The following is a 14,100-nucleotide window of genomic DNA, read 5'->3' on the forward strand; positions in this document are numbered from 1 at the left end:
TAAATCCTACACAGGTTTCCAATTGCTGACACACAGCATTCCTAGAGAGACAGAAAAAACTGTGAGTCTTGTAAAAGTGTTAGTTCTTTTGCATAAATACATCCCAATTAAGGGGTCTTTAATTGCTTCCCTAATGTGTCAAGTACTTTACCCACATTTTCCCTCTCTATCCCAGTATTTCTAGCTGAAATTTGTTTTGACAACTTTGCCTTCAGAATCAGAAAGTTTCTCTGTTGTCCACTTGCTTAATTTTTAAACTCGTCTATGCCTTCACACACTTCAGTAAAACTCCCCTTGGGCATATTTTGTTCTCGAAATCCCATAATTTCTTGGCAATACATCAGTAATAGCTTTGGCCACTGAGATGCTGACCGGTATAATTTCATTGTCTGCTTGCATTCTGCTCTCTACCTGTGTCTAACTGCTGTCTTTGTTATGTTCTTAGGACATGTGCTCTTTGTTCTGTTTGCACAGCATCCTGCAAAATGGCATCCTCGTCTGTGAGTAGGCTCTGGTGCACTCTGATAATAGAGGTGATAAACACCCGTGTCCTGTCTGAGGTTGCTATGATGCATGAGAAACACGCTGTACTTGCAAGCTTTTAAGTGCAAAAGTAGCACCGTGCACACAGGGACAAGGTAACACCTGGTTTTGTATTGGTACCCATTGCGTTCTCCCTTGGCCTCAGGCCAACGGGATGCTTTAGAGCAAGACTTCTAAGCAGAAGTTCGTATTCAGTTTATTCCCGTTTGTTTCTTACTGTAAATCACGGCCTGGAGCAATTTCTGTGAGAAGAAGCACAAGACAATCTAGACGCTAACGCGAGCAACCTTGGGCGATAACAAGGGCGGCTTTAAAGGAAGAGCCTGCAGGCCGGCCGCAGTCGCTCACGCTGCCGCTCTGCCCGTTCTGCCCAGCGCCGCCTCCCCGCCGGGGCCGCCCCCCGGCGCCGGTACCGCCCCCGCTCCGCCCGCCGCCCCCAGCAGCCCCCGCGTTGCCCCGGCCCCGCCGCCGCTCGCAGCGCCCGAGCCGCCGGCGGAGCGAAGGTGCCGCCGTGCGCGGCCCGCCGGGCGCCGCGGCCTGCGGGCGCCGCTGGTTGGCGGCGGGGGGACACGTGAGCGGGGAGGCGGCGGCAGCGGCGGCGGCAGCAGCAGCGGGAGTTTCCCCGACAGCTGGAGGTTGCGGCGGCGGCGGCTCCTCCTCCCCAGGTCCCCGCTAGAGCCCAGGGACCCCCCGCGCTCCTCCTTATTGACAAACGCACAAAGGGCCGCGCCGGGGCCGGGCCGGGACGCGTCTGGAGCCGGCATGGGAGATAAGAAGAGTCCGACCAGGTAGGGGAAGCGGCGGCGCTTTCTCGTTCCCCTGGGCCCTCCGGGAGCGCGGGGCCGGCGGCGGTGGCGGCGGGGGCGCCCTGGGGGCGGCGGGCGCGTCGCGGCTGGTGCTGCCCCTGGCGCGCGTGTGTCTCCGCAGGCCGAAGCGGCAGCCGAAACCCTCCTCGGACGAGGGGTACTGGGACTGCAGCGTCTGCACCTTCCGCAACAGCGCCGAGGCCTTCAAGTGCTTGATGTGCGACGTGAGGAAGGGCACCTCCACACGGTGGGTCGCCGGCGGAGGGGGAGCGGGGGCGGCGGGGGAGCGGCTGCGCGGCCGTGACAGGAATTGGGGCCGGGGAGCCGCGGTGCATCCCCGGGCTGTGAGGGAGGGCGGCGTGACAGGAATCGGGTCTCGTTTATCAGGGGTGGGGGCGGGAACATGCAGCCTCCCCCGGCCCGGGGCTCCTCGGTGAACCTGACCCAGCGCTGCGCCGGCGTGTGTAGAAACAGAAATAATAAATACCAGGAAGGGCATAATTGCCTGCACAGCGTAACCCTGGAGAGCTTGTGCCCTCTCACGAGAACTGTCCCCTAGGGTGTGCCTGCTAAGACACTCACCCTTTAAATTATTTTAAAATTTATTTAAAATTTTTTTTCTATGAGTTTAACTTTGCCTCATACATAACCCCTTTGTTTGATTATTATTGGCAGTATTAGTATTATTTTAATTCGCTTTTCATCACAGAGCATCACTATGGAGGTTTCTGGGGCAATAGGGGGTGGATTATAACCCTTCAGTGTTTAGGGAGAAATTGTTAGCTGAATTGTGCTTTATGGAATTGTCTCCCTGTGTAACCGTGACTTGCCAGGAGGACCTTTTCTCTATACACCAGTCACAAAGCTTGCGGTGGATTAACTGGTTCCTGTGCCTGCCGGTGGCCTGAACATGTGTGCTTGGGGGATGGAGGCTTTTTACAAGCGAACCTGAGTGCACTTGTAGCCATACATGCTAATGGAAGAGAAGGTTGCTCAGGAATCCTTTCTTACCCTTACCATACCTATGGGTTAATCCCATCAGCAAGAGAAGTTTAAATGGCAATCAAGTTGCAATCCTATCAAAAGCAGCAATTACATTGTAGATATTGGTCAAAGCAGTGCTGAGTATGACTTGCAATAAATGTTACATGTTTGAAATTGTAAGTGCAAGGTTGGGTCCAATTACTTGACAAAAATGGCTATTCTTTATTTCTGGAGCTAGTTTCCCTGACTTCTGAATTACAGAATAAATATTGGAAGGACTTCTCATAACTTCAGTTGTGAACATTAGTTGAATGCTGTGGTTTGTTTTTTAACAAAGGAAATCAGTAAGGTAAATGTGACAAGAGGGAATTGCATCTGTCACATATATTATAGTTTCCAGTTATAATAATGGCATATTTATATCACAGAGAGATGTCTACAGATCGGTATTGTTCAGCAAAATAAGACTGATGAATTCATGCAAGGACTTTAAAAACATAATGAAAAAAGCCTCTTTAACATCCAGTCAGTTTGATAAGAAAAGTCAGTTTAAAATTATGTTTTATTACTTTGGAAACTCAGCTGGATAAAAGCATCGAAACTTAACAAACAAACAAAAAATGGAGCTCCTGAGATACAAATATTTTCATTGTCTTCTAGTTTCCCTACTTGAATATTTCCTCTTTTAAATAATTTTGCAACAAAGTGTCTTTTTTCTTTCTTTGGTTTCCACTTTCTCCCTGACAGTGACCTGGTATGCAAGCTGTAGTTGATAAGTTGATTTTTTTTTTTTCTCTACTTAAACTCAGTAACAATGTGTCCCTGAGTAGGTTCGTGGGACTCTTTTTCCCCCTAAGGTTTAGAGGAGTTGCATCTTCATATGACTGCAAAATCCAGGTTTTACACATGACATGAGGTAGATAAAAGTTGAAGTTTTAGGCCAGGCAGCTTTTGTCTCCAGTTCTGATATATGATTTGAGCCATTAAGTAGACCTTTGTGTCCATGAAGAGAATCATTAGGGTGCCAAAGAAACACAAAAGGCCAGCTGGGTGTTTGTTTTTTTTGGTTTTTTTTGTTTGTGTTTTTTTTTCCTAAGGACCTGGAGTCCAAGTGACCAAATTATTACCTTGGTAAAGTATTTGTTGGTGTTGCCTATAGGACAAAATGGTTTTCATGAACATGGGGCAGGATAACAATACTACCATGTTTTGATGACACTGAGAACACATTATTTATTTATTTTAGTCTTCCATTTTGAAGCTTGATGTTAGATTAAGGTGGTGCATCAGCATGGTTGTTGCTGTGCAATGATTCTTACTTAAAAGTTTTAACTGTGGGGTTTTTTTTAAGGATTAGAGCTTTGTCTATAAGACATTGTAAAATGCTACTTTTTTTTTTTTTTTAATTCAGAGCAATCTCTTTTGTTGTGTTGAAATGTGTAATACCTGATTCTCTGTGTTAAGCTTCATTTAGTGTGACCAAAATTGCAGGTGGAAAACCAGGCAATTGTAGTGAAGCTAAGTGGGTTTTAAGGCCACTGGAAATTAGGCGCAAAGTTGATTAAAACTTTTTTTTTAATACTTATTATGCACATTTACCTTTACAGAAATATTTTCAGGTACAGGTAGGGTTTGTGGGTGTTTTCACTGTTGAATCATTTCTTCTCTCTGAAAGAGTTTTCTTTAGTGCCAGAGGCTAGAAGTGGGTTATGTTCTTTAGTAATTGATAGAATTGTTAAGACTAGTGCAAATTTTTACTATTTCTTTATTGTATTTTATTTCTAGACTGAATTTTCAAAGCAGATTAGATCATGGAGTTAAATTTACTTTTTGTCTATGGCAGTATTGCATTGAATGGTTAAACTGGGCTGTCCTTGGAGAGGGATGTCCCAAGGGAATTCCTGGATGCTGCAGGAAGTGGTGTGACTGTTCCCACCTAGTACTAAAGCAGTGTCCCAGCATGGTGCCAGTTAGATGTGCCCCAAGTCAGATGGAAACCTAAGATCCTATCTGCCAGATGGATATCCCTCTACCTTCTACTCTACAGCTCTTGCCAGGCATTAGTTTGGTCATGCCACTGAGGATCTAAACTCTCTGTGTACACATGGCTTTAGCATTTACTTTCTAACCTAAATTGTTCTGGTTTGTTGCTTGGGTACTGAGAAATTACTGTGTTCCTCTTGATGGGAGAGGAACTGAGTATAGTAATTTTCTACATGTGACCTTTAAGACATTTTGAAATCTTTCTAGATGAAAGATGTTATATAAATGTAAGGAACATAGGACTGTAATAAGTACTCCTTTCTTGAACAAATCTCCTGCTGAAGTTCATTAGAAGCACAAGTAAGGAGTACTGAATAGAACCCTAATGTACTGTATTATAGAGGGAACTAGTAGTGACTGCTATATTTAGATTGCCTAATAGTTTCCATTATAAAGAAGCTGTATGACCTTTTTGAGAAGGTTTGTTGTTTGCAAAAGCCATTGTAGTTTGGCAAGAGGAAAAGTCTTTAGGCTAAATAAGTGGTTTGATTTCCTTGCCCCATGAAATTAAGTTTTGCTGTGACTAAATCACTTGAAAATCTTCATTCCCTCTCTGTCACTCATGCTGTACAGAAAAGTCTATACTAGAGCACTAAAAAAGCCCAGACTGGAACTGTGTAAAAGCAACAGAGGGAATGATGGTATGCTGAGAACACAGAATTATATGGCTCCTGGGGAGGTTATAATGGGGTTGCTGAATTTGGGTTGGCTCTCACAATTACTGCTTTGTCAAAAGACAGTTGCCTCCACTGCCAAGCTACCATTTCTTCTTCTGTTCTCATGGCACTGTCTGAATCAGGAGTGTACCAGTACGGGTTGACCTTCAAGAATTGGGCTGGATCCTTGGACAGACCTTATTGCAGCAAGTATTTGCTCCCAGTTTGTCTGTCTTTCAGTAGATGTTTGGATTTTGCTTTCCTTGCCAGCTAACACCATTAGTCACTGTAATTTAGATGTGTTGTAAAGCTGAAGATTAAGAGTTTGTGTTGCTGGGAAGAAGTACACAAGAGGATTGCCATTCCCTCTAAAGGAGTGCATGTTTCCTACTCTCTGCTGCCTTCTAGGAGGCTGCATTACTGCCCTATTGTCACCTCTCTGCTTCAACTTCCTCAGAAGTGTTATTAAAGCTCTTGTTATTCAGTTAGCAATAGCATCCAGATTGAAAATTACCTGTCACTTTGCTTTCCTTCATGTGTTTTTTATGCATGTGGTCTGATCTCTAGTTGCAGGATCCTATTCTTTTTTCCATGCTGTTACAAACCACTTCTCCTTTCAGTGTGAATGATGAGTATCCAGGGCAGTGTAGTGAGAGCTACAGGAGGAACTGCAAATACCGGCTTTTTAAACTTTGAAGTGCTTGTAATGATATTCTGCTGTGTAAACAAAGCAAAAAACGATGCGGGGACATGGGATCAATTTCTCCTTTTCTGACTAGATAAATATTCTCTGATTCTTAAATTACAGAAAGGGGCCACAAGTGTGGCTTTAAGTATAAAGGATGTTTTTACTAATAGTGAAAACTCTCTTGGCTAGTAGTAGGGGAAGATTTGTTTATACAAACATATTTTATGATTGTTATGGTTTTATTTTCTAGAACTACTTTCATTACTTGCTTTGAATTAAAACAAACCAACTTAATCTTGTCAATGAATCTGAGTCTTAGTGCCTGCTGTTAAAGCTCTTTTTCTTTTGTTTGACTGGGGGAAAAGGAGTGTAAGGAGATGAGAAAGGTACAAATGACTTCTGTGAAGTTTTGTGGGGTTTTCCTTTTTTTTTTTTTTTTAATTAGGGTTTAGGGTGGTTTTATAAGAGGTTCCTATTTGTTACCCATGTTGAGTGAGCTCTTATATGCAATATCATTGATAAAATAGTCCCTGAAATTTGTAGCCAGAGTGAGAAAGTCTTGTTGAGTAAGGATGAATTTTTGTGGATTTGGGATCTATACCTCTTAATGTCCTTTACTGTTGAAGTAGAGATAATACAAACCAGCCAAATGGGGGCATGGCTTCTGCAGCCTATGATCTATTGATCTTCATCACTGAATCATTCCTTTTCTCACAGCCTGAAGTATGAAAAGCCAAATTTAAATCCCACCAGAAACCTAAGAGTATGAGATATAAGGAACTGGGATAAAATCTTTCTATATTTCCTTGGTATTTGGTCGATGTTCCTTGACTGTGCCTGAGAGTTTGGCCCTCTAATGTATTTTATTATCATGTCTGATGATCTCCTAAATATGAGATACAGGTCTCTGCTTGGAACTGCCGTGAGTTTGTTTTGTGCTTTGAGACTCATAAATAAAATGTTTAATTTTTTAACTTGGATATCAAGGTCATTTTTCTTCAGAAAACATGTGCAATGTGTTTAGTCATGTACCATCTGGATGTTTATAAGCACAAATCAGTTACATTTAATCAAATCTGGTATTTGTATTTCTGTTGAAATGCGGTACGGCTGAGGACAGAGAGTTGGTACTTCTCTTGTATATCTGGTTTAACATGTCTGTTTCACAACAGCTTGTTAAGGACTCTCCTGCCTTCCAGAAGCAGCCTCTGTGTGTGCACATGCGCCTGCGTGTCGGGGGGAAGGTTGGGAAGGAGAAAAAGAGGAAGAGCTGCCTGTCATGCTGATTTCACAAATACATGACTGAATCAAGCTCAACAGACTCAAGAGCTGTTCATTGCTTGTGGTAGTTCAGAGAAGGAAATATTTGTAGGAATGAAGTGAGTGGAAAAGTCATACAGAGCTTGGTAAAATATGGGTTGTATATTACAAGTTTTATGGTTTAGTGTTAATATTAAATTATGAAGAGAAGTAAGAATAAATAGTTCTCTTTTGCTCTGTTGATAGCCGTTGAGTAATCCAGTAATTCTGGACTTCCAGTTTTCTTTTTAAAGAGAGTTTTTAAAACTAACCTTTGAAATTGTTTAGGAATTTATTTTCCCTGAAAAATATAGTGAAACTTAAGAATTCTGCACACATCATTTTCAATGTTGTTATAAAACAATGAATTAATTTTTATTGATTGGGTGGCTCCGTTAGATGTTCCTTGTAGGTGGAGCTTGTATGGGCAATAGAGAACGCAATGGGCAGCCAACCAAAAGAAAATTAAGTCTGTATTTTAGAAAGGAGAAGGGAGAGTACTGTTGACTTTTTTTGAGATTAAATCTCATGTTAAATCTTTGTGGTTTTGAACCTGACAGGTATTTTAATTTGTTGCTCTAAGAAGCTCATAAAAATCGCAATCTACTTGATTCACTACAGTCTGGTATCCTTTTGTATCTTGTTACTTAAGTAGGGCTTTTTTTCATGTCGTTGTGCGGCCTGCTGTGCTTTGTGCAGTCTTTTTTGGAATTCATAATTTTTAGTTTGAGTCACCTTCATGCAGGATTATCTTGTCAGATAGTTCTCACCACCTCTCAGCTGGATTCTTGTTCTATTCCTTATTCTTTTTCCAAATTAGAATTAAAAATATTAAATACTATCCCTGTAGAACCTCACTATAAATGCTACCCCATAGATACATGTAAATATATCTACAGCTGGTTGTTGGGAACTATTAAGCAAGCAGACTCAAATTTTGAACTACGTTCTGCACGACTTTGTCCTCATCATAATTTAGCTTAAGTGGGAGAATATATTTTTACTATGTTTCAAGTCAAGACTGGCAATGTGTATTTCTTTTCTCCTGGTCACCAGGGCTACTAGTCCATTAAAGAAAGAGACTACACTGCCAAGCCATTTGGCTTCATTCTTTAATGCTCCAAATTCTTAAATAATTTCTTTCTGGTATCTTTCTGAAATTGAATTAGATTGAAATTTTTATTTGCCCATCGTAGGATTTTTTCCCCCTTTTTTTTCTTCTGCGGTACTTGATGACTTCTTTCACCTTTCCTGTATTCTCTAAACATCTTTTTCTGAGGGTGAATTTCATTAGTGGCTGTTGACTGCCATAAATAACATTCAGTGGTCTGTTTCTTTTATTCTAGCTTGAACTCATACTCCCTTGTTTAATTTGGTTATATGGAATTAAACTTTTGTGTGGGTACTGAAGCAAAGAAGACTTTATGCCATCTGGTATTTGCTTTCTTTCCATGATTAAGTACTTTCCTTTGGGGCATAAGTAGTGTGTGTTTTGATATGTGTCGCTTTGCTTGCTGGTTTTTGTTTTTGTTTTTTGGGGTTTTTTTTTTTTTGGTGGGAATGTCATCTTTGTTTTTAATGCCACCAGTTTCTATGTAATGCCACCAAGATTCTATGTATCTTTTATAGGGAAAATGGTCTGTCCTAGACTAAAAGCTACTAGAATTTGAATAAACACCTAAATTAAGATTAGGTATGTTAAAAGAGAAGATTAGCTGGCAAAACGAAAGCTCTTGTATGACTTGTTAAGTGATGAGAATTTGCATTTTCTGCCCCTAAGTTTTTATCCAATTTTTCCTTGATTGCTGTGACAGCCCACTCTGCCTGTTCCTGTTTAAAACTTGATAGAAATATCTGTACTTTTCATCTTGAAAGTCAGGTTAGAATGAACAGTATGCTTTGCAGAACATCCTCGGAGTATCAAATGATGTCTTTTCTTGGCTCATACCATCAGCTACAAGATACTTTTGAAGCAGGCGAGTTAGAACAAAATACTGTGTTCAATTTTTATACTTTCACGCAGTGGCTTATCCTGGTTTAAGTAGGACAGAGAGATCCTGAGGATTGTCTGCTCTCTGAAGTGCATTCCACTGGTATGCAGTATGCTGATGTAGAGCAGGCTTGAACTTGGAGAGTTCAGCTGCAGAATGTTGTTGGGAGGCTTTTGGCTGGCAAACTTTCCATCAAAAGTCAGATTGAAGGCTAGAAGATATGACCTTGATGTCTATTACAAGTTTTTTCTTGTTTTCTTAGGAATTGAGGAGTGGGGAGGAAACAAGCAATTGAAAATTTTCCTATTCTGACTAACTGAAGATTTGGAACCTATCTTTAAACTTTTCCAAAATGCTTGACTATTTTCAAGCATTCATATATATGACTAGCATTCATATACTTTCACTGTACCGTATAGCTCATATGACACTGCCTAGTAGAAAAAAATTGTGTGAATGAGTAGGGGTTTGAAAAAATGGAAATAGAGTTCCCAACTCTAAAAGCTGAAAAAAGTTGGTTTGGCACATGCTGTGAAAGAAAAGTTATTTGTTATAGCTATCATTGAAATCTGTGGTTAGGGTCATGCACTAGAAATTCTGTAATTGAATAAGAAGGATAAAAGAGAATGTGACAACTCATTCTGTGGCATCTTTTTAGATTAATATTCATCTTATTCATGAAGAACATTATGGAGACTTAATTTTTTTTAGGGAAAGCGTGTAGCCTTTTCCTCTACTTAAGGTAGTGGAAATTTACCTCTTGTAAATCTACTTCAAAAAAATCTTTGTGGAGCTGGCTCTGCGTGGAAGAAGTTTCTAGATTGCTGCCAGCTTCTGGGAAGATGACCCTTGCAGTGCAGAACGAATACAATAGGTCAGAAGCAAGCTCCTTCCAGTTTGAAGACAAAACTAGCTGTACCAAGTATTGGCCCTGTTCAGTGCAGCAATGACTATGCTGCTGCATCAGTGTGAACCTCATATTTTGCATGTCTTTTTGCATAGGTGCAAGGTTTCACAGTTTCTGCAGAAAAGGGACAGAGGAGCAGCATGAAGGATCCAATCCTTTGTGGGATCAACATTTGGAAGAGGTCACTTCCCCATGTATCCCAAGGATCTAGGGGTTTAGGAGACTGTAACCACTCCTTTTTCTGTAGGCTCCCAAATACTGCCTCCTCAGAGGATATTGTTAGAGGACATTGAGCTTCCTGACCCCTGCTCATATGTAGCTCATTGTCACCTAGGAAATGTAAATTAGTTGATACCAATATGTTTCTCAAGCAGGGTATTTTCAATGTTGCTGTCACACTGAGCATTGGTGCACCACAGCTTGTGGCATATGGGGAAGAATTCTAACAGCAGTGTGCAAGAGGTTGGAGCCTTTTAACTGGTTGTTGGAGAAGTAACATTTGATGGCAGCTTTGAAAACTATCCATGAAGATGAACTTTGTATTTCTAAAGGTCCTGATACAGATAGTTCTTAGAGCAGGCTGTTGTGCACTGTACCAGTTGTCTTCAGGAGACTTGCTGGCCTCATCTGTTAAATGTCATCTGGAAAATAGGGCATTCCCTTTAAGGCAATGATTAAATAGGGACACTGCCTCAAGGGGTAGTTTTCTGCACATTTTTACAGTGACTGATAAAACCATATGGGTCATGTGAGTCTATTCTAATTGAATCAGCTTCTATTGGATGATGGAGTTGCTAGAAATGCACTGAATGGATGAATTCCAAGTAAATGATTCATACTGTAAAACAGCTAGGAATATGAAAGCACAAATCAGAGCTGTCTGAAAGTTAGAATTCAAATATACATAGGGTGTGTAGAAATTGCATTGCTACTCTGCTATATGCAGATGGATCTATATCATGTCTTTTCCTACAGACCACTGGCTCCATTGTTGGCACCGTCATAATTATTCACTTGCATTATTTGCTGAGGCAGTGAAATGGCCTGTTACACTCTAGCATATGACAGAAGTAATGGTAATGAGGAAAAATAATTTTGGATAGCAAAGTGTTGAAGATGCATTTAATCATGAACTGCTTCAATGCAGCAATAAAGACTAGTTTCTCACAAGATGGCTTTGTGTGGTGATTAGTGAGGTCATATTCATGTGACACAGCAGGCTAAGTGTAGTTTAATCTGATAGTTTTTATTCTATGAATAGCTTAATAGAGTACTGATGACTAAAAGAGAGTGAGCTGATCTGTGTCAGAACCCAAAGACTGCTGTTTCTGGTAGTGATTTAATTTAATTGCTAGCAACTTGTACTTGCATTACAAGAACTTGGCAGTAGGAAATATTTTTTACTTTCCACAGGACTTAAACTGTTAGAAATCAGGAATGGCATCACAACATGAGCTGCTTCCTTCTGTGTAGAACGCAGTTTCCAAGATCCAACTGGCCACAGCATTTGCAATACTACTTAGTATACACATTGTCCCTGATGATTTCCTGTTTGCTTTAAATAATATCAATGAGCTGCTTAATAGTCACTGATGTGAGCCTTTTCTATTAGGAGGTAAGTTGTGGCTTACTGGAACTTGATCTCAAAAACCAGTAATGGAACAAAGGTTTGTGCTGGATTTGTAGTGAAGTTGAAAAAGCAACTTCCTTTGTTATGGAATAGTTTGGCAGAACCTAAAAGCTCTTGTACAAGGTGCTGCAGAAAGAGATTGTGGACTAGATATGATAGTCAATAAAAAGTTACATGTAATTTTAAAAAGCAAATTTTTGCTTTTGTGTCATTTTTTTTTTGCTTATGTGTCAAATCTAGAAGAAAAAGTTAAGTTAGTTGAAAAATTGCCTGATAGAAGAAAATAGAGTCTGAAATGCTGTAGCTGCTAGTCTGCAGATATATGGAAGGATATTTTAAAAGCTGTAGTACATTTTGTGTGTACAAATGCTTAACAATTCTCTATTTATTTGGGAATTAGTGTTTTACATTTGACAAAAATCGTCCCTCTACTACTGAAGTTTAAAAAACATTGCATGCTTTTAAGTGTTTACTGTCAAACTAACACTGGAAAATTTCATTGTCCTGAAGCACAAAGAAAGATCAGTAAAAAAGGTACGGAATTGTTTGCTTGGTTTCTGTGCCAGACTTCATACATTTACACCTTAATGGTACAAATATAAGCATAAACTGGAATAAATGGCCTAAAATGTAACAGTTAAACTTTTCCCTTCTTACTTGGAAGTTTAATAAGACTCTGCCACTCTCTATATGTCAAATTGGTTGTTGATTGCCAGCATTTTTACTTTAGGACATCCACTGAAGTGCCTGAATACATGTATGCATGTCTTGGTTGTAGTTATTTTTTTTCTGTATTATAAAGAATTCAGGTAACAATTTCTTGACTTCTAGGAAATTCTTTTGCATTTTAAGCCTTGCTAAGATTATGATGCAAAATGTAATTTGGTCCTGTTTATTTTACTTAACACTGACAATACCATTTCAATGTCTATTCAAATGTAGGCCTCAGCCTTCCAACATTTTTTGTGAATTCCTGGTATTGAAAAGAAGAGCAGTCTCTTTGAAGTTAAGCTCTTCAGAGGCAGAAGTTAGCTCAAAGCAGGGAAGAGTCAGATAGCTGTGTATATGCTTAATTTTTAGCTGAATGTTTAGGTGAAGTTGTTTACGTTTTTGTCCTTGAAACCAGTTACATTGGGAGGGAAAAGAGACTCTGGAAGAGACATAGATACAAAAATCACTAGTGTTAGTGTACCTGTTTTGCAGAAAGACTTTTTCACTCTGATAAAGAGTGAAGACATGCCTGAGGAATTGGAAATGTTAATTGCTTGCTTGACACAGTAACTTGTTATCAGTATATGGGGGTGGGAGAAGGGAGGTAACCCTGAAAAAAACACGGCTAAAGGGTGGGAGGAAAGTTTATTGACTTCTTAGTAAGGTTTACTTCAGGGTAACGTGTGACTTGTTGCAGAAACTGAATTTGAAGTATCTTTCTTTCGTTCTGGAGCCATCTAGATGTTCTGCCATCTAAATCTACATCATTGATCCATCATGGCAAGTCACATTCCAAAGCTGCTGGTTGCAAACTGTTCTGTGATATGCTGAGTGAAAAACTGTCTAAGCTGTATTACAAAGTTAGAGTTAGATCTTTGTATAATTAATGTCTTTTTGAAAATGTACAGGAAGCTTCATACTCTAAAATTGCTGCAATATTCAACTATAGATGTGCCCTGTAAACGTTACTGAAATAAATACTGTAAGAATTGCTCAAAACATTCATATCTATGTGAAGGTATTCTAATATGTTACAGGAGTATTCATACCTTAGAAAATCTTCTACTTAAAACCACTTCTTCACATCCGTCAATTTGTTTAAAAAGCTGCTTACTGTACAATCATGCCTCTTTCCATTTGTCTCCCTGTATATGTCTGCTTGCTTTCAAGATTAGGAACAACCTTTTACTTTTTAATTAATTGCTCTAGTTACTGTGTTAAGAGGTATTTGAGAATGTGGCCCTTAGAGAAATGAGGACGTGCTGGAGGAGTTTTTAGCAGAGACTAGCTAGAATATGATGAGGAAGTAGAAAGTATGTGAAGATAAGCTTTTCTTGACATTCCAGTAATGACTGGAAAAATGGAGATTAGAGTATTACTGTGGATATCAGATTTCTATTAGCCTCTTGAGACATTAATATTTAGGATAGATGTGAGTGGAAAATGATCTTCAAATAAATTATAAGATATTTAAAGTCTGTACATTTGTATTGCAAGATGACCCAGTGTAGTAATGAAAGAATAGAGTAGAATTTGAATGATCAACTTTGTTCTCAACAAGATTTTAATGCCCTTAACTGTATTCTGTTTAGACTTTAAAAGACATGTATGAAACAAACATCAGAAAATCAGGATTTTTATCAGGGTTTAGAATGTTTACAAAGCATTTCTGAAATCATTGCTAGATGAGGGAGTTACAAAAGCTGGTGGAGGAAGAATACTAGTATAAGAATCATGCTGGAATTCCATTTAAAAAAATATTAGCTGAGTCAGCTCAGTTAGAAACAAAGGAGCAGATAGAAAGGAGATAGACAAATCTGCAGGGCATGAGTGAGAGAGGGA

The 14,100-nt window shown here is 39.8% G+C and overlaps 1 protein-coding gene across 1 annotated transcript in view; it reads left to right on the forward strand.

The window, feature by feature from the left end:
- The first annotated feature begins 1,084 nt into the window (after window positions 1-1,084).
- The window catches only part of YAF2 (YY1 associated factor 2), a 31,708-nt gene continuing 18,692 nt past the window's right edge, over window positions 1,085-14,100 (forward strand). The window contains exons 1-2 of the mRNA XM_066550387.1: window positions 1,085-1,331; window positions 1,471-1,596. Coding sequence (XP_066406484.1) covers window positions 1,306-1,331; window positions 1,471-1,596 — 152 coding nt within the window. The 5' untranslated portion in view covers window positions 1,085-1,305. The remainder of the gene's footprint in view (window positions 1,332-1,470; window positions 1,597-14,100) is intronic.

Source organism: Molothrus aeneus, chromosome 5 (assembly GCF_037042795.1).
Source record: "Molothrus aeneus isolate 106 chromosome 5, BPBGC_Maene_1.0, whole genome shotgun sequence".
NCBI classification, from domain to species: domain Eukaryota; kingdom Metazoa; phylum Chordata; class Aves; order Passeriformes; family Icteridae; genus Molothrus; species Molothrus aeneus.